The 22,028-nt window shown below is 41.6% G+C and overlaps 1 protein-coding gene across 3 annotated transcripts in view; it reads left to right on the forward strand.

The window, feature by feature from the left end:
• Nucleotides 1-11,351: 11,351 nt before the first annotated feature.
• Nucleotides 11,352-22,028, forward strand: part of LOC115165060 (AT-rich interactive domain-containing protein 3A) — a 172,736-nt gene continuing 162,059 nt past the window's right edge. For all 3 annotated transcript variants that reach the window (XM_029718093.1, XM_029718094.1, XM_029718095.1), the window contains exon 1: nt 11,352-11,915. In XM_029718093.1, the coding sequence (XP_029573953.1) occupies nt 11,358-11,915 (558 nt within the window). In that variant the 5' untranslated portion in view covers nt 11,352-11,357. The remainder of the gene's footprint in view (nt 11,916-22,028) is intronic.

Genomic DNA, 22,028 nt, shown 5'->3' on the forward strand with positions numbered 1-22,028 from the left:
TGTGTGTGTGTGTGTGTGTGTGTGTGTGTGTATAAATAAGAATGTACAAAACTGTATAAACGCACAAAACCATATTCCTCACCTATAGAGGGTTCTTTCCGCTCCATGCCAGAACATGTATGTAACTAGTGCAATACGTCTCTGTACAGTTGGTGTGATGTGTCTCGACTAGAATAAATAGGAAATATAAAGTGGTTTGTCTTTTTGTCTTCTTTTAACCCTTGTTTTTTTTACCAGGTAAGTTGCCTGACAACACATTCTCATTTACAGCAACAGTCTGGGGGAATAGTTACAGGGGGGGGGGGGGGGGGGGGGGGGGGGGGGGAGGAGGAGGAATTGGAAGCTGGGGAAGAAGAGGTGACCGTATGAAGGGCCAGGTTGGTAATTTAGTCAGGACATCGGGGTTAACACCCCTACTCTTACAGTGAGTGGTGTGGTAACTTCAGTCACCACAGAGAGTCAGAACATCCGGTTAACGTCCCATCCAAAAGACTGCACCCTACACAGGGCAATGTCCCCAATCACTGCCATGGGGCCCTGGGATATTTTTTTTTATTTTGCTCAAAGGAAAGGGTGCCTCCTACTGTCCCTCCAAGACCACTTCCAGCAGCATCTGGTCTCCCATCCAGGGACTGACCAGGACCAACCCTGCTTAGCTTCAGAAGCAAGCCAGCAGTGGGATGCAGGGTGGTATTAGGGCTGCTGGGGGAGAGAGTAACCTGTAGACATATCGACCACTCCAGTAACCTGTAGACATATCGACCACTCCAGTAACCTCTAGACATATCTACCACTCCAGTAACCTCTAGACATATCTACCACTCCAGTAACATATCGACCACTCCAGTAACCTGTAGACATATCTACCACTCCAGTAACATATCGACCACTCCAGTAACCTGTAGACATATCGACCACTCCAGTAACATATCTACCACTCCAGTAACCTCTAGACATATCTACCACTCCAGTAACCTGTAGACACATCGACCACTCCAGTAACCTGTAGACACATCGACCACTCCAGTAACCTGTAGACACATTGACCACTCCAGTAACATATCTACCACTCCAGTAACCTGTAGACATATCTACCACTCCAGTAACATATCGACCACTCCAGTAACCTGTAGACATATCGACCACTCCAGTAACATATCTACCACTCCAGTAACCTCTAGACATATCTACCACTCCAGTAACCTGTAGACACATCGACCACTCCAGTAACCTGTAGACACATCGACCACTCCAGTAACCTGTAGACACATCGACCACTCCAGTAACATATCTACCACTCCAGTAACCTGTAGACATATCTACCACTCCAGTAACATATCTACCACTCCAGTAACCTGTAGACATATCTACCACTCCAGTAACATATCTACCACTCCAGTAACCTGTAGACATATCTACCACTCCAGTAACCTGTAGACACATCGACCACTCCAGTAACCTGTAGACATATCGACCACTCCAGTAACATATCTACCACTCCAGTACCCGTAGACATACAGTTGAAGTCGGAAGTTTACATACACCTTCGCCGAATACATTTAAACTCAGTTTTTCACAATTCCTGACATTTAATCCTAGTAAAAATTCCCTGTCTTATGTCAGTTAGGATCACCACTTTATTTTAAGAATGTGAAATGTCAGAATAATAGTAGAGAGAATGATTTATTTCACATTTTATTTCTTTCATCACATTCCCAGTGGGTCAGAAGTTTACATACACTCAATTAGTATTTGGTAGCATTGCCTTTAAATTATTTAACTTGGGTCAAACGTTTTGGGTAGCCTTCCACAAGCTTCCCAAAATAAGTTGGGTGAATTTTGGCCCATTCCTCCTGACAGAGCTGGTGTAACTGAGTCAGGTTTGTAGGCCTCCTTGCTCGCACACACTTTTTCAGTTCTGCCCACAAGTTTTCTATGGGATTGAGGTCAGGGCTTTGTGATGGCCACTCCAATACCTTGACTTTGTTGTCCCTAAGCCATTTTGCAACAACTTTGGAAGTATGCTTGGGGTCATTGTCCGTTTGGAAGACCCATTTGCGACCAAGCTTTAACTTCCTGACTGATGTCTTGAGATGTTGCTTTAATATATCCTCCTAATTTTCCGTCCTCATGATGCCATCTATTTTGTGAAGTTCACCAGTCCCTCCTGCAGCAAAGCACCCCCCACAACATGATGATGCCACCCCCCTGCTTCATGGTTGGGATTGTGTTCTTCGGCTTGCAAGCCTCCCCCTTTTTCCTCCAAACATAACGATGGTCATTATGGCCAAACAGTTCTATTTTTGTTTCATCAGACCAGAGGACATTTCTCCAAAAAGTGATATCTTTGTCCCCATGTGCAGTTGCAAACCTTGGATTTTTTTATGGCGGTTTTGGAGCAGTGGCTTCTTCCTTGCTGAGCGGCCAGGTTATGTCGATATAGGACTCGTTTTACTGTGGATATAGATACTTTTGTACCTGTTTCCTCCAGCATCTTCATGAGGTCCTTTGCTGTTGTTCTGGGATTGATATGCACTTTTCGCACCAAAGTACGTTAAATCTCTAGGAGACAGAACGTGTCTCCTTCCTGAGCGGTATGACGGCTGTGTGGTCCCATGGTGTTTATACTTGCGTACTATTGTTTGTACAGATGAACGTGGTACCTTTAGGCATTAGGAAATTGCTCCCAAGGATGAACCAGACTTGTGGAGGTCTACAATTTTATTTCTGAGGTTTTGGCTAATTTATTTTGATTTTTCCATGGTGTCAAGCAAAGTGGCGCTAAGTTTGAAGGTAGGCCTTGAAATACATCCACATGTACACCTCCAATTGACTCAAATTATGTCACTTAGCCTATCAGAAGCTTCTAAAGCCATGACATAATTTTCTGGAATTTTCCAAGCTGTTTAAAGGCACAGTCAACTTAGTGTATGTAAACTTCTGATCCACTGGAATTGTGATACAGTGAATTATAAGTGAAATAATCTGTCTGTAAACAATTGTTGGAAAAATGACGTATCATGCAAAAAGTAGATGTCCTAACCGACTTGCCAAAACTATAGTTTGTTAACCAACATGGCTACCACAGTATTCAGCAGCGATGCGCCATCCCATATGGTTTGCACACCACCAGGCTGTGTAAGGGATGTTTGGCCAAAAAGGAAAAAAGGAGAGTGATGGAGTGCTGCATCAGATGACCTGGCCTCCATAATCACCCGACCTCAACCCAATTGAGATGGTTTGGGATGAGTTGGACCGCAGAGTGAAGGAAAAGCAGCCAACAAGTGCTCAGCATATGTGGGAACTCCTTCAAAACTGTTGGGAAAGCATTCCAGGTGAAGCTGGTTGAGAGAATACCAAGAGTGTGCAAAGCTGTCATCAAGGCAAAGGGTGGCTACTTTGAAGAATCTGAAATATAAAATATATTTTGATTTGTTTAACACTTTTTTGGTTACTACATGATTCCATATGTGTTATTTCATAGTTTTGATGTCTTCACTATTATTCTACAATGTAGAAAATTGTAAAAAATTAAGAAAAACCCTTGGATGAGTAGATGTGTCTAAACTTTTGACTGGTACTGTATATATATATATAATATAATATAATATATATATTTATTGTTTATGGTTCATTGAACAAGCATGGGAAACAGTGTTTAAACCCTTTACAATGAAGATTGTGAAGTTATTTGGATTTTTACGAATTATCTTTGAAAGACAGGGTCCTGAAAAAGAGACATTTCTTTTTTTGCAGAGTTTATATACTGTATATTGAAATAAATACAGGAGAAATAAATAAATACACAGTGAATAACAATTAACAAATGTTGAGTAAAAATAACATTGCTATGTACATTGAGTACCAGTACTGAGTTGACGTGCATGTGGTACAAGGTAGTTGAGGTAATGTACATATAGGTAGGGGATAAAGTGACTAGGCAACAGGATAGATAATAGACAGTAACAGCAGTATACTGTAGGTAGGGGTAAAGGATAGATAATAGACAGTAACAGCAGTATACTGTAGGTAGGGGTAAAGGATAGATAATAGACAGTAGCAGCAGTATACTGTAGGTAGGGGTAAAGGATAGATAATAGACAGTAGCAGCAGTATACTGTAGGTAGGGGTAAAGGATAGATAATAGACAGTAGCAGCAGTATACTGTAGGTAGGGGTAAAGGATAGATAATAGACAGTAACAGCAGTATACTGTAGGTAGGGGTAAAGGATAGATAATAGACAGTAACAGCAGTATACTGTAGGTAGGGGTAAAGGATCGATAATAGACAGTAGCAGCAGTATACTGTAGGTAGGGGTAAAGGATAGATAATAGACAGTAACAGCTGTATACTGTAGGTAGGGGTAAAGGATAGATAATAGACAGTAACAGCAGTATACTGTAGGTAGGGGTAAAGGATAGATAATAGACAGTAAGAGCAGTATACTGTAGGTAGGGGTAAAGGATAGATAATAGACAGTAACAGCAGTATACTGTAGGTAGGGGTAAAGGATAGATAATAGACAGTAACAGCAGTATACTGTAGGTAGGGGAAAAGGATAGATAATAGACAGTAACAGCAGTATACTGTAGGTAGGGGTAAAGGATAGATAATAGACAGTAACAGCAGTATACTGTAGGTAGGGGTAAAGGATAGATAATAGACAGTAACAGCAGTATACTGTAGGTAGGGGTAAAGGATAGATAATAGACAGTAACAGCAGTATACTGTAGGTAGGGGTAAAGGATAATAGACAGTAACAGCAGTATACTGTAGGTAGGGGTAAAGGATAGATAATAGACAGTAACAGCAGTATGCTACCTATTACCTGCTAACAGGGTACCTGCTATCTGCTACCTATTACCTGCTAACAGGGTACCTGCTATCTGCTACCTATTACCTGCTAACAGGGTACCTGCTATCTGCTACCTATTACCTGCTAACAGGGTACCTGCTGCCTGCTACCTATTACCTGCTAACAGGGTACCTGCTGACTGCTACCTATTACCTGCTAACAGGGTACCTGCTACCTATTACCTGCTACCAGGGTACCTGCTGACTGCTACCTATTACCTGCTAACAGGGTACCTTCTACCTATTACCTGCTACCTGCTATCTGCTACCTATTACCTGCTAACAGGGTACCTGCTACCTGCTACCTATTACCTGCTAACAGGGTACCTGCTAACTGCTACATATTACCTGCTAACAGGGTACCTGCTATCTGCTACCTGCTAACAGGGTACCTGCTACCTATTACCTGCTAACAGGGTACCTTCTATCTGCTACCTATTACCTGCTAACAGGGTACCTGCTATCTGCTACCTATTACCTGCTAACAGGGTACCTGCTATCTGCTACCTATTACCTGCTAACAGGGTACCTGCTACCTATTACCTGCTAACAGGGTACCTGCTACCTATTACCTGCTAACAGGGTACCTGCTACCTGCTACCTATTACCTGCTAACAGGGTACCTGCTAACTGCTACCTATTACTTGCTAACAGGGTACCTGCTATCTGCTACCTGCTAACAGGGTACCTGCTATCTGCTACCTGCTAACAGGGTACCTGCTATCTGCTACCTATTTCCTGCTAACAGGGTACCTGCTACCTATTACCTGCTAACAGGGTACCTGCTAACTGCTACCTATTACCTGCTAACAGAGTACCTGCTACCTATTACCTGCTAACAGGGTACCTGCTAACTGCTACCTATTACCTGCTAACAGGGTACCTGCTACCTATTACCTGCTAACAGGGTACCTGCTACTTGCTACCTATTACCTGCTAACAGGGTACCTGCTACCTGCTACCTATTACCTGCTAACAGGGTACCTGCTACCTATTACCTGCTAACAGGGTACCTGCTATCTGCTACCTATTTCCTGCTAACAGGGTACCTGCTACCTATTACCTGCTAACAGGGTACCTGCTACCTATTACCTGCTAACAGGGTACCTGCTATCTGCTACCTATTACCTGCTAACAGGGTACCTGCTACCTGCTACCTATTGCCTGCTAACAGGGTACCTGCTAACTGCTACCTATTACCTGCTAACAGGGTACCTGCTATCTGCTACCTATTACCTGCTAACAGGGTACCTGCTATCTGCTACCTATTACCTGCTAACAGGGTACCTGCTACCTATTACCTGCTAACAGGGTACCTGCTATCTGCTACCTGCTACCTATTACCTGCTAACAGGGTACCTGCTACCTGCTACCTATTACCTGCTACCTGCCATCTGCAACCTATTTTCTGCTACCTGCTACCAATTACCTGCTATCTGCTACCTATTACCTACTAACTGCTACATGCTATCTGCTATCTGCTACCTGCTATCTGCTACCTATTACCTGCTATCTGCTATCTTCTACCTATTACCTGCTATCTGCTACCTATTACCTGCTAACTGCTACATGCTACATGCTACCTGCTATCTTCTATATTCTATCTGCTACCTGCTACCTGCTTGCTGCTACCTGCTATCTGCTATCTGCTACCTATTACCTGCTATCTGCTTCAATAGAGAAAGAAATAGAGGACTTTACATCACAGTATAATGCTGAGAACAAAGAACATGTCAAATATATTCACTATCTTAATGACATTAAAAATAGTTGGACATTTACAGTAATTTCTATGTGAATAATTTATATTTTGATCACACTTCAGTTCATACCATTGATGTTCTCCTTACAATGAACAAACCGTCTTCCCTTCAGATTAAAAGTCATACATTTAGTCATAGAAGTATCCCTCTGTCTCTCTCTGTAACGGTAACCAGGGGTTGGTAACGGTAACCAGGGGTCGGTAACGGTAACCAGGGGTCGGTAACGGTAACCAGGGGTCCGTAACGGTAACCAGGGGTCGGTAACGGTAACCAGGGGTCGGTAACGGTAACCAGGGGTCGGTAACGGTAACCAGGGGTCCGTAACGGTAACCAGGGGTCCGTAACGGTAACCAGGGGTCGGTAACGGTTGGTTTGTTTGGGATGATAATGGCACACAGTCATCCAGGACCAAACAGTGTATTAGCTTCTCCACTTCATCATCATCACTTTTATTCACCAAGTACATTTACCCAGAATTCACTCTGTGACATGGTACTGCCAGAAAATGACAAATATATGGACAGAATAAAGAGGCATTTCCACAAAGTCAACATTAGGCTTACAATATATACTATATAAATACAGTAAATACAAAGTCAACATAGGACTACAATATATACTATATAAATACAGTAAACACAAAGCATCAAACTCGAGCCTGTAGAACAGAACAGAATAGAACAGAAGACAACAGAAGAGAACAGAACAGAATAGAAGAGAACAGAAGAGAACAGAACAGAATAGAACAGAACAGAACAGAACAGAACAGAACAGAAGAGAACAGAAGAGAACAGAAGAGAATAGAAGAGAACAGAAGAGGACAGAAGAGAACAGAAGAGAACAGAACAGAACAGAAGAGAACAGAACAGAACAGAAGAGAACAGAACAGAACAGAAGAGAACAGAAGAGAACAGAAGAGAACAGAAGAGAACAGAACAGAAGAGAACAGAATAGTAGAGAACAGATGAGAATAGACGAGAAGAAAACAGAAGAGAACTTAATTGAATAGAACAGGTGAGAATAGAATAGAACATAAGAGAATAGAACAGAACAGAAGAGAACAGAAGAGAACAGAAGAGAACAGAACAGAATAGAACAAATAGAACAGCTTTAATTTTCCCAGAGGAAACTTAGTTTGTTGCATTTTGGATTAGATAGTAAACACATAACGGCACAATGACAGATACAGATACAGCTAAACAAATGCATTATACTAGAAAAACACAAAGTCACAAGAATTATAAGTGTTTCCTTTGGAGTTGATGGACATCAGCACATCTTTGTCTTGTACCAAAGGTATATTTAGAGACCATATGTTTTACAGTCTATGATTCAGAGTACAGAAATACAAAAGGTGTTAAAATGACTTCACTGTATTCATTACTTTCACATAGGACCATGGATTCTACTACAGAACGTCAGCGCTTTCTGGTCTGCTGCGATAGGTGATGTCAACCTCGTGTATTGAATGGAAACAAGTGACAACAAGCAGCTCATCAAGGAGATGAAGCAAGTCGTTGTAAATACTTACAGCTTTCTTTTCCTGGTGCAGTTTGTGTTTATGATGCCCTTAGGTAGGTTTAGCTAGGCCTATGGCCTCTGGTTCTGGGTTGTTAGCTAGGCCTATGGCCTCTGGTTCTGGGTTGTTAGCTAGGCCTATGTCCTCTGGTTCTGGGTTGTTAGCTAGGCCTATGTCCTCTGGTTCTGGGTTGTTAGCTAGGCCTATGGCCTCTGGTTCTGGGTTGTTAGCTAGGCCTATGTCCTCTGGTTCTGGGTTGTTAGCTAGGCCTATGTCCTCTGGTTCTGGGTTGTTAGCTAGGCCTATGTCCTCTGGTTCTGGGTTGTTAGCTAGGCCTATGTCCTCTGGTTCTGGGTTGTAGGCTTAGCTAGGCCTATGTCCTCTGGTTCTGGGTTGTTAGCTAGGCCTATGTCCTCTGGTTCTGGGTTGTTAGCTAGGCCTATGTCCTCTGGTTCTGGGTTGTAGGCTTAGCTAGGCCTATGTCCTCTGGTTCTGGGTTGTTAGCTAGGCCTATGTCCTCTGGTTCTGGGTTGTTAGCTAGGCCTATGTCCTCTGGTTCTGGGTTGTAGGCTTAGCTAGGCCTATGTCCTCTGGTTCTGGGTTGTTAGCTAGGCCTATGTCCTCTGGTTCTGGGTTGTTAGCTAGGCCTATGTCCTCTGGTTCTGGGTTGTTAGCTAGGCCTATGTCCTCTGGTTCTGGGTTGTTAGCTTGGCCTATGTCCTCTGGTTCTGGGTTGTTAGCTAGGCCTATGGCCTCTGGTTCTGGGTTGTTAGCTAGGCCTATGGCCTCTGGTTCTGGGTTGTTAGCTAGGTCTATGGCCTCTGGTTCTGGGTTGTAGGCTTAGCTAGGCCTATGTCCTCTGGTTCTGGGTTGTTAGCTAGGCCTATGTCCTCTGGTTCTGGGTTGTAGGCTTTTGTGTCAATTAATTTACCATGCGGAATGGGATCACTTTTGAGAGGTGTAATCTGTCAACATTCATACATTTAGATGGGAATTGAGTGAAACGTTAAAAACATTCTGCCCCTTGCAATGGATGGGAATGGCTAGAAGGTCTCCAGCTTTTGTCAAATTAACGTCAGATTTCACTTTTCGTAGCAGGTTAGGAGAATTAGGTTAAGGTTAGGAAAAGGGTTAGCTAAAATGCATCTCAAATAAAAATAAAAATAAACTTTTGACGTTAATTTGACCTTCTAGCCATGACCTGCAATTCAATGCGAAACCGTCCCCCCGCTCTGACGTAAGCACGTAGACCTATTCGCTTGTTCTTTTTAACGGAATTAAAACTTTTACGTTGCACAAAAACAAAACCCCTAAATGTATTTATGTCGAGAGAGAGAAAAAAAAAAGAAGAGAAAAAAAAGACAACAGTACGTAGGTTGTGTGAAACGACTAGGAAAGTGTATGTAGGACAGGGTCCAGGCTAAATAGCCTAAGGAATAACAACATGTATTTATAGATTACAGAACGTGTAACCTAGTAACAGACCCCCTTTTTGGATAGTTTCCAACACTTGGCGATGTGAGATCCGTCGGTTCACTGCGGTTGTTATAAAGTGTATTTCCAAGGTCGGCAGTAGACCCTGCCCTCCGTAATATCACTGTATTGACGTGTTGTTTAGCAAATGGGAGCAGAAGGGTTTTATCCTTCACCTGGAGAGGTCATTCTGACTACAGGGTTGATCCTTCACCTGGAGAGGTCATTCTCTGACTACAGGGTTGATTCTTCACCTGGAGAGGTCATTCTGACTACAGGGTTGATTCTTCACCTGGAGAGGTCATTCTGACTACAGGGTTTGATCCTTCACCTGGAGAGGTCATTCTGACTACAGGGTTGGTCCTTCACCTGGAGAGGTCATTCTGACTACAGGGGTTGAACCTTCACCTGGAGAGGTCATTCTGACTACAGGGGTTGAACCTTCACCTGGAGAGGTCATTCTTACTACAGGGATTGATACTTCACCTGGAGAGGTCACTCTGACTACAGGGGTTGAAACTTCACCTGGAGAGGTCATTCTGACTACAGGGTTGGTCCTTCACCTGGAGAGGTCATTCTCTGACTACAGGGTTTGGTCCTTCACCTGGAGAGGTCATTCTGACTACAGGGTTGATCCTTCACCTGAAGAGGTCATTCTGACTACAGGGTTGATCCTTCACCTGGAGAGGTCATTCTAACTACAGGGTTGGTCCTTCACCTGGAGAGGTCATTCTAACTACAGGGTTGGTCCTTCACCTGGAGAGGTCATTCTCTGACTACAGGGTTGATCCTTCACCTGGAGAGGTCATTCTGACTACAGGGTTGGTCCTTCACCTGGAGAGGTCATTCTGACTACAGTTGCCACTTCTTGACAAAATCTTCAGGGTTTAAAGACTCGATCACTGCGACTACATTTATACACATTATTCTGTTTGCTTCAATCGAGACACGGATCTCGATGTTCAATCAGGATTCAGGAATACTTCCACATTTAACATTGAAAGGAGATACTTTGCGAACCGTTTGATATTTCGGGTCTGATCTGACTACTGAAGCATGGTTGATAAGACCAGTTTAGCAACTAAATCTGCTTTGGTAAGCATCACATTTTCTTCCTTCTCTAACCTCGTTGATTGATTTTTGATTGGTTGTTGTTAATAGAGTATGTAGATTAACTTTTTTTTATATATACAACGTTTAACATTTAAACTCTTCAATAGATTGACACGATCGTTTCGGGTGCGTTATAGAGAAATAGTACCAATGGTTTAATGTTTATTTTGTCACAATACACACTACTAGTCTATTATAGCGACGTCAGCATTATACAGCACAACATGTTACTTTGTTAGCCACGTTCATTTACGAAATACAGTAGTTTACATTGTACTATATTTATGTTGCACTTTTAACACGTTAGAAACCACATTTTCGGGATATATCGACTCCAGCGGCCAAATATCGGCCACATCAGCATAATACGCATGGCCATGCTGTTTTTCCACTTTATCACAGTTATTTCTTAACAGTTTATGACTTAACAATAGTTTTCATTTTGAGTGGTTATTTTTTTTTACTCTTACGCCCTGCACAGCAAGCAGCGTTCTCCTCGGCCTGCAACCTCCCCCTGCTCGTCTCCTCTGCCTCGACACACAGCCACTTCCTCGGCTCCCAGTCCCAGTCCCAGTCCCAGTCCCACTCCCACTCCCAGCAGCCCAGCGGCGGAGGCATGAAGCTAGAGGCGGTCATGGAAAACCTCCAACGACAACAGGCTGCCCGCCTGGCGTTAGAAGAGAAGCTCCGTCAGGCAGAGAAAGAGAAAGATCTCCGCTCCATGGTCGAGTCCCAGATCCACCAACAAGCCCTCGCCTTCCGTCACTACCAGGCAGCGGTCCGGGGCGATTTCGCTGCGGGAATAGAGAACTCTTCTCCCGAGTTGACGAGCTCCGCTGAACGGGAACTGTCTCTCTCTCACAGTCTTGACGTTCGTAGGCACACTGCCAAAACCGACTACTCCGATATGGACGATGATCCAGAGGGCATGGACCGAGGTACGGAGGATAACGACAGGGATCTGGATGGAGATGACATGGACGATGAGGAGGACATGGAAGGGGCTCTAAGCCACTACCAGCCCCGCCACCCGATGCCCCCCGGGGCGGGAGACTCGCCAAAGGACACCCTGGTACATCTCATGTCCAGAGCCCCTCGGTCTATCGCTGCGCCCCGGCAGTCAGAGACCCCTGGCGGGATGGCACCACAGTCTCAGCAACACGAATGGACTTACGACGAGCAATTCAAACAGGTAAAGCTGACTTCTAATAAGTAATACCTTGATTTGAAATTTAACTCAACATAGACTCTCCACTGACTGTGCTAACCTTGTTGATAACAACTCAATCTCCTTACTAAATCAGCCTAGAATAAAGCCTTTACTAAATCCAAAAACACAATTTAAACGTATGTTTGACTATACAAGAAGTAAGATCTTAATTTCCGCAGGAAATGCAGACATTGTAGTGTATTTGAGTTTTAGAAAGGCTTCAAAAGTTTATAATTTCCACTTTGAAATTTCAGACTTGATTTTCCCTAACAATTTTTTTTTAATCAACCCCAACAAAAATGTCCATTAGTTATAATCCACATAGTGATTCACTTTTTTTTTTCTTGCTGCAGGATTATTTTCCTTCTGTAGCAAACTGGCTCAAATTAAGATCCTACATCTGTAGCGTCTCAAGAGGATGTTCAACAGTTGTTTTTAACGACATTTGCACTCCAGAGACTCACCTAACTTAAGTTTAGGCATCTATTCTGTATGTGAAATAGGAATTGTGCATCCTATTGGAAGGCATCATATTGTTGGCATCTTACACCAAACGTTGAAGTATTCATTCATTTTAGATAAAACACATAAAGAGTTTCATTCCAAAACGCTGTATGTCCATTTTCAGAATTGTTGGTAAATGAGCTTTTATTGAAAGAGATTGGTGTGTTTTTTCACCATATTATCATGGCATGAGGTTGTTGAATGACAGACATGTATTTCTTTCAAATCTATCCCTTGATGGTTCATTTCAAAGAGATAAATGATCAGGTTTTTCTGCTATAAACGCTATATATCCTCCTCAGAGAAATCAGTAGTACTGCTAGGTTTTATACAGTAATACTATATATCCTCCTCAGAGAAATCAGTAGTACTGCTAGGTTTTATACAGTAATACTATATATCCTCCTCACTCTCAGAGAAATCAGTAGTACTTCTAGATTTTACACAGTCAAATGTAACAAATTACAAACATTTTAATGAATAAATAACAAATCATTCAATAGAGTGATATGAGATCTGTATGTTAAACATTTACATTTGACATTTTAGTAATTTAGCAGATGGTCTTATCCAGAGTGATTTACAGTAAGTGCATTCATGTATAATAGCCAGGTGAGCCAGCCACATATCACAGTCAAATATACAGAATACAAACATTATTCCATTCCAGCTAAACAATGGATATATAGTATTTAGCAAAAAAAAAAAAAAAACATTTTCATACACATCTAAAATCTATCCATAAAAAAATCAGAGAACAGTAATATTGTACATACTCATGAATGTACCCATAAGCCACCATGTCTGATGAAAAAAAACCTCTCTGTATGACACGGTGTAGCGCCCTGCTCTGCTCTCGGTGGTGTGAATGACACGGTGTATTCTCCTGCTCTACTCTCGGTGGTGTGAATGACACGGTGTATTCCCCTGCTCTGCTCTCGGTGGTGTGAATAACACGGTGTATTCCCCTGCTCTACTCTCGGTGGTGTGAATGACACGGTCTATTCCCCTGCTCTGCTCTCGATGGTGTGAATGACACGGTGTATTCCCCTGCTCTACTCTCGGTGGTGTGAATGACACGGTGTATTCCCCTGCTCTGCTCTCGGTGGTGTGAATGACACGGTGTATTCCCCTGCTCTGCTCTCGGTGGTGTGAATGACACGGTGTATTCCCCTGCTCTGCTCTCGGTGGTGTGAATGACACGGTGTATTCCCCTGCTCTGCTCTCGGTGGTGTGAATGACACAGTGTATTCCCCTGCTCTGCTCTCGGTGGTGTGAATGACACGGTGTATTCCCCTGCTCTGCTCTCGGTGGTGGGAATCAGTAACACTAGTGTATGTACTATTGATCAGTAACACTAGTGTATGTAGTATTGATCAGTAACACTAGTGTATATAGTATTGATCAGTAACACTAGTGTATATAGTATTGATCATCAGTAACACTAGTATATGTAGTATTGATCAGTAACACTAGTGTATATAGTATTGATCAGTAACACTAGTGTATGTAGTTTTGATCAGTAACACTAGTGTATATAGTATTGATCAGTAACACTAGTGTATGTAGTATTGATCAGTAACACTAGTGTATATAGTATTGATCAGTAACACTAGTGTATATAGTATTGATCAGTAACACTAGTGTATGTAGTATTGATCAGTAACACTAGTGTATGTAGTATTGATCATCAGTAACAGTAGTGTATGTAGTATTGATCAGTAACACTAGTGTATGTAGTATTGATCATCAGTAACACTAGTGTATATAGTATTGATCAGTAACACTAGTGTATGTAGTATTGATCAGTAACACTAGTGTATGTAGTATTGATCAGTAATACTAGTGTATATAGTATTGATCATCAGTAACACTAGTGTATGTAGTATTGATCAGTAACACTAGTGGATATAGTATTGATCAGTAACACTAATGTATGTAGTATTGATCAGTAACACTATTGTATGTAGTATTGATCATCAGTAACACTAGTGTATATAGTATTGATCATCAGTAACACTAGTGTATGTAGTATTGATCAGTAACACTAGTAGATATAGTATTGATCAGTAACACTAGTGTATGTAGTATTGATCATCAGTAACACTAGTGTATGTAGTATTGATCAGTAACACTAGTGTATACAGTATTGATCATCAGTAACACTAGTGTATATAGTATTCATCATCAGTAACACTAGTGTATATAGTATTGATCAGTAACACTAGTGTATGTAGTATTGATCAGTAACACTAGTGTATACAGTATTGATCAGTAACACTAGTGTATGTAGTATTGATCATCAGTAACACTAGTGTATGTAGTATTGATCAGTAACACTAGTGTATATAGTATTGATCAGTAACACTAGTGTATATAGTATTGATCAGTAACACTAGTGTATATAGTATTGATCAGTAACACTAGTGTATGTAGTATTGATCATCAGTAACACTAGTGTATATAGTATTCATCAGTAACACTAGTGTATGTAGTATTGATCAGTAACACTAGTGTATATAGTATTGATCAGTAACACTAGTGTATCTAGTTTTGATCAGTAACACTAGTGTATATAGTATTGATCAGTAACACTAGTGTATGTAGTTTTGATCAGTAACACTAGTGTATATAGTATTGATCAGTAACACTAGTGTATATAGTATTGATCATCAGTAACACTAGTGTATATAGTATTGATCAGTAACACTAGTGTATATAGTATTGATCAGTAACACTAGTGTATATAGTATTGATCAGTAACACTAGTGTATATAGTATTGATCAGTAACACTAGTGTATATAGTATTGATCAGTAACACTAGTGTATGTAGTATTGATCAGTAACACTAGTGTATATAGTATTGATCAGTAACACTAGTGTATATAGTATTGATCATCAGTAACACTAGTGTATGTAGTATTGATCAGTAACACTAGTGGATATAGTATTGATCAGTAACACTAGTGTATGTAGTATTGATCAGTAACACTAGTGTATGTAGTATTGATCATCAGTAACACTAGTGTATATAGTATTGATCATCAGTAACACTAGTGTATATAGTATTGATCATCAGTAACACTAGTGTATGTAGTATTGATCAGTAACACTAGTGGATATAGTATTGATCAGTAACACTAGTGTATGTAGTATTGATCATCAGTAACACTAGTGTATGTAGTATTGATCAGTAACACTAGTGTATGTAGTATTGATCAGTAACACTAGTGTATGTAGTATTGATCAGTAACACTAGTGTATATAGTATTGATCAGTAACACTAGTGTATATAGTATTGATCAGTAACACTAGTGTATATAGTATTGATCAGTAACACTAGTGTATGTAGTATTGATCATCAGTAACAGTAGTGTATGTAGTATTGATCAGTAACACTAGTGTATATAGTATTGATCAGTAACACTAGTGTATATAGTATTGATCAGTAACACTAGTGTATGTAGTATTGATCAGTAACACTAGTGTATGTAGTATTGATCATCAGTAACACTAGTGTATATAGTATTGATCATCAGTAACACTAGTGTATGTAGTATTGATCATCAGTAACACTAGTGTATGTAGTATTGATCATCAGTAACACTAGTGTATATAGTATTGATCAGTAACACTAGTGTATATAGTATTGATCAGTAACACTAGTGTATATAGTATTGATCAGTAACACTAGTGTATATAGTATTGATCAGTAACACTAGTGTATATAGTATTGATCAGTAACACTAGTGTATATAGTATTGATCAGTAACACTAGTGTATATAGTATTGATCAGTAACACTAGTGTATGTAGTATTGATCAGTAACACTAGTGTATGTAGTATTGATCAGTAACACTAGTGTATATAGTATTGATCAGTAACACTAGTGTATATAGTATTGATCAGTAACACTAGTGTATATAGTATTGATCAGTAACACTAGTGTATATAGTATTGATCAGTAACACTAGTGTATATAGTATTGATCAGTAACACTAGTGTATATAGTATTGATCAGTAACACTAGTGTATATAGTATTGATCAGTAACACTAGTGTATATAGTATTGATCAGTAACACTAGTGTATATAGTATTGATCAGTAACACTAGTGTATGTAGTATTGATCATCAGTAACACTAGTGTATATAGTATTGATCATCAGTAACACTAGTGTATATAGTATTGATCAGTAACACTAGTGTATATAGTGTTGATCAGTAACACTAGTGTATATAGTATTGATCAATAACACTAGTGTATGTAGTATTGATCAGTAACACTAGTGTATGTAGTATTGATCAGTAACACTAGTGTATGTAGTATTGATCAGTAACACTAGTGTATGTTTAGAAAACAGCTGTCATACATAAATCTGTGTGAGGCTTTGCTGAAAACTAGTCTGTATTGTCAAGGAAAACAAATCTATTGTCAAGATAAGACTAGTTTATTGTCAAGGAAAACAAATCTATTGTCAAGATAATACTTGTTTATTGTCAAGGAAAACAAATCTATTGTCAAGAAAAGACTAGTTTATTGTCATGGAAAGACAAATATATTGTCAAGAAAAGACTAGTTTATTGTCAAGGAAAGAGTCGTCTCTATATGACTCCAGTTGAGAGCTATATTTTTCATGGTGTGCTGTTGTAGCCAGGTCATATGTATTCGGTCATGGCACAATACAAGGATGCTTACGGTCGCCGAGCAGACATGCTGGAGACAGACTGCTTTCTATGTGTGTTCAGAGTTACAAAACAAAACCACATTTAAAGGCAACTAAAAGGGAGGCAGAAACTAACTGCATGTTTGTAAATGGGAACACGATGTGATGTTGGAGGTTCAATACAGAGACTGATGTAGTAGAGAAGGAGATTATTGAGGCATGTTGGTATTTACTGTAAATACTAAATCACCGTGATGTACACGTCAGTCTGTGGACGGATGTAGCCAGACACTAACATGCTGCTTCTGACAATGGATTTCTGTGGACGAATGAATGGAGTATAATAGCAATGGCCCCCTATTAAATGTATTCATTCAAAGTCTTGAGAAAAATAAAATATATAACAATTCCTTATTGTCTTTCTCTCATAAAGAAAATAGAGTAGGACTGTAAAATAGAGTAGAATAGATTAGGACTGTAAAACAGAGTAGGACTGTAAAACAGAGTAGGACTGTAAAACAGAGTAGGACTGTAAAACAGAGTAGGACTGTAAAACAGAGTGAAAAAAATAAAACAGTGTAAGTTTAAGATTGAGCTAAGAGAAGAGAGCGAGAGAGAGAGAAAACAACATTTTAAAATAAGATTGCGTATGTTTTTGGCAGGAGGACAGGAAATGCAGGAAAGTAGAGCAGGTGGCATTCCAGCCTGGCTCACACCCAAAAATGCGAGGATCTCCCTGTGTGTGTGTGTGTGTGTGTGTGTGTGTGTGTGTGTGTGTTTGCGTGCGTGCGTGCGTGTATCTCTGCTCGCAGCCAACCCATTACAAAACAGAAACAAATCAAGGGCCCAGCACCTTTAGACAGACAGACAGGTTAACAACAGAGGAACACACCAGAGTTTGGGAATATATCCAAATAGACTGTAATATTCAGACATGTTTTAACCATGTAGACAATTAGAGCCTGGTCATCACTATACCATTAGAGACTGGTCATCACTAGACCATTAGAGCCTGGTCATCACTAGACCATTAGAGCCTGGTCATCACTATACCATTAGAGCCTGGTCATCACTAGACCATTAGAGCCTGATCATCACTAGACCATTAGAGCCTGGTCATCACTATACCATTAGAGCCTGATCATCACTAGACCATTAGAGCCTGGTGATCACTAGACGATTAGAGCCTGATCATCACTAGACTATTAGAGCCTGGTCATCACTATACCATTAGAGCCTGGTCATCACTAGACCATTAGAGCCTGGTCATCACTAGACCATTAGAGCCTGGTCATCACTATACCATTAGAGCCTGGTCATCACTAGACCATTAGAGACTGGTCATCACTAGACTATTAGAGCCTGATCATCACTAGACTATTAGAGCCTGATCATCACTATACCATTAGAGCCTGGTCATCACTAGACGATTAGAGCCTGGTCATCACTAGACCATTAGAGCCTGATCATCACTAGACCATTAGAGCCTGGTCATCACTAGACCATTAGAGCCTGGTCATCACTATACCATTACAGCCTGGTCATCACTAGACCATTAGAGCCTGGTCATCACTATACCATTAGAGCCTGGTCCTCACTATACCATTAGAGCCTGGTCATCACCATACCATTAGAGCCTGGTCATCACTAGACCATTAGAGCCTGGTCATCACAGGCCATTAGAGCCTGGTCATCACTATACCATTAGAGACTGGTCATCACTAGACCATTAGAGACTGGTCATCACTATACCATTAGAGACTGGTCATCACTAGACCATTAGAGCCTGGTCATCACTATACCATTAGAGCCTGGTCCTCACTATACCATTAGAGACTGGTCATCACTATACCATTAGAGCCTGGTCATCACTAGACCATTAGAGCCTGGTCATCACTATACCATTAGAGACTGGTCATCACTATACCATTAGAGCCTGGTCATCACTAGACGATTAGAGCCTGGTCATCACTAGACCATTAGAGCCTGATCATCACTAGACCATTAGAGCCTGGTCATCACTAGACCATTAGAGCCTGGTCATCACTATACCATTACAGCCTGGTCATCACTAGACCATTAGAGCCTGGTCATCACTATACCATTAGAGCCTGGTCCTCACTATACCATTAGAGCCTGGTCATCACCATACCATTAGAGCCTGGTCATCACTAGACCATTAGAGCCTGGTCATCACTAGACCATTAGAGCCTGGTCATCACTATACCATTAGAGACTGGTCATCACTATACCATTAGAGCCTGGTCATCACTATACCATTAGAGCCTGGTCATCACTAGACCATTAGAGCCTGGTCATCACTATACCATTACAGCCTGGTCATCACTAGACCATTAGAGCCTGGTCATCACTAGACCATTAGAGCCTGGTCATCACTATACCATTAGAGCCTGGTCCTCACTATACCATTAGAGACTGGTCATCACTATACCATTAGAGCCTGGTCATCACTAGACCATTAGAGCCTGGTCATCACTATACCATTAGAGACTGGTCATCACTATACCATTAGAGCCTGGTCATCACTATACCATTAGAGCCTGGTCATCACTAGACCATTAGAGCCTGGTCATCACTATACCATTAGAGCCTGGTCATCACTATACCATTAGAGCCTGGTCATCACTAGACCATTAGAGACTGGTCATCACTATACCATTAGAGCCTGGTCATCACTAGACTATTAGAGCCTGGTCATCACTATACCATTAGAGCCTGGTCATCACTATACCATTAGAGCCTGGTCATTACTAGACCATTAGAGCCTGGTCATCACTAGACCATTAGAGCCTGGTCATCACAGGTCACTAGAGCCTGGTCATCACTATACTATTAGAGCCTGGTCATCCCAGGCCATTAGAGCCTGGTCATCACTAGACCATTAGAGCCTGGTCATCACAGGTCACTAGAGCCTGGTCATCACTATACCATTAGAGCCTGGTCATTACTATACCATTAGAGCCTGGTCATCACTATACCATTAGAGACTGGTCATCACTATACCATTAGAGCCCGGTCATCACTAGACCATTAGAGCCTGGTCATCACTAGACCATTAGAGCCTGGTCATCACAGGCCATTAGAGCCTGGTCATCACTATACCATTAGAGCCTGGTCATCACTATACCATTAGAGACTGGTCATCACTATACCATTAGAGCCTGGTCATCACTATACCATTAGAGCCTGGTCATCACTAGACCATTAGATCCTGGTCATCACTATACCATTAGAGCCTGGTCATCACTAGACCATTAGAGCCTGGTCATCACTATACCATTAGAGCCTGGTCATCACTATACCATTAGAGCCTGGTCATTGCTAGACCATTAGAGCCTGGTCATCACTAGACCATTAGAGCCTGGTCATCACTATACCATTAGAGCCTGGTCATCACTAGACCATTAGAGCCTGGTCATTACTAGACCATTAGAGCCTGGTCATCACTAGACCATTAGAGCCTGGTCATTACTAGACCATTAGAGCCTGGTCATCACTAATCCATTAGAGCCTGGTCATCACTAGACCATTAGAGCCTGGTCATCACTATACCATTAGAGCCTGGTCATCACTAGACCATTAGAGCCTGGTCATCACTATACCATTAGAGCCTGGTCATCACTAGACCATTAGAGCCTGGTCATCACAGGCCATTAGAGCCTGGTCATCACTAGACTGTTAGAGCCTGGTCATCACTAGACCATTAGAGCCTGGTCATCACTATACCATTAGAGCCTGGTCATTACTAGACCATTAGAGCCTGGTCATCACTAGACCATTAGAGCCTGGTCATCACTTTACCATTAGAGCCTGGTCATCACTATACCATTAGAGCCTGGTCATCACTATACCATTAGAGCCTGGTCATCACTAGACCATTAGAGCCTGGTCATCACTAGACCATTAGAGCCTGGTCATCACTATACCATTAGAGCCTGGTCATCACTATACCATTAGAGCCTGGTCATCACTAGACCATTAGAGCCTGGTCATCACTAGACCATTAGAGCCTGGTCATCACTATACCATTAGAGCCTGGTCATCACTATACCATTAGAGCCTGGTCATCACTAGACCATTAGAGCCTGGTCATCACTATACCATTAGAGCCTGGTCATCACTAGACCATTAGAGCCTGGTCATTACTATACCATTAGAGCCTGGTCATCACTAGACCATTAGAGCCTGGTCATCACTAGACCATTAGAGCCTGGTCACCACTATACCATTAGAGCCTGGTCATCACTATACTATTAGAGCCTGGTTATCACTAGACCATTTGAGCCTGGACATCACTAGACCATTAGAGCCTGGTCATCACTAGACCATTAGAGCCTGGTCATCACTATACCATTAGAGCCTGGTCATCACTAGACTATTAGAGCCTGGTCATCACTATACCATTAGAGCCTGGTCATCACTAGACCATTAGGCCTGGTCATCACTATACCATTTGAGCCTGGTCATCACTAGACCATTAGAGCCTGGTCATCACTATACCATTAGAGCCTGGTCATCACTAGACCATTAGAGCCTGGTCATCACTATACCATTAGAGCCTGGTCATCACTAGACCATTAGAGCCTGGTCATCACTAGACCATTAGAGCCTTGTCATCACTAGACCATTAGAGCCTGGGGGGCCGTAGTGGTAACATAGTAGTAGTAGTAGTGTGTATGTTCGGGGCTGTCCGATATCCAGTCAGACTGCAGCAATATCCTGTAAAGTAAAAACATATGATATAAAATGATCTATATGGTAAAGAGCTTGATTTCTCCCCTCCCCTTCCTCCGTTCCCCCTCCCTCGTCCTTACCTCCCCGTCCCTCCTCCGTTCCCCCTCCCTCCTCCTTATCTCCCCCGTCCCTCCTCCGTTCCCCCTCCCTCCTCCTTACCTCCCCCGTCC

The sequence above is a fragment of the Salmo trutta genome, chromosome 27 (genome assembly GCF_901001165.1).
Source record: "Salmo trutta chromosome 27, fSalTru1.1, whole genome shotgun sequence".
NCBI classification, from domain to species: domain Eukaryota; kingdom Metazoa; phylum Chordata; class Actinopteri; order Salmoniformes; family Salmonidae; genus Salmo; species Salmo trutta.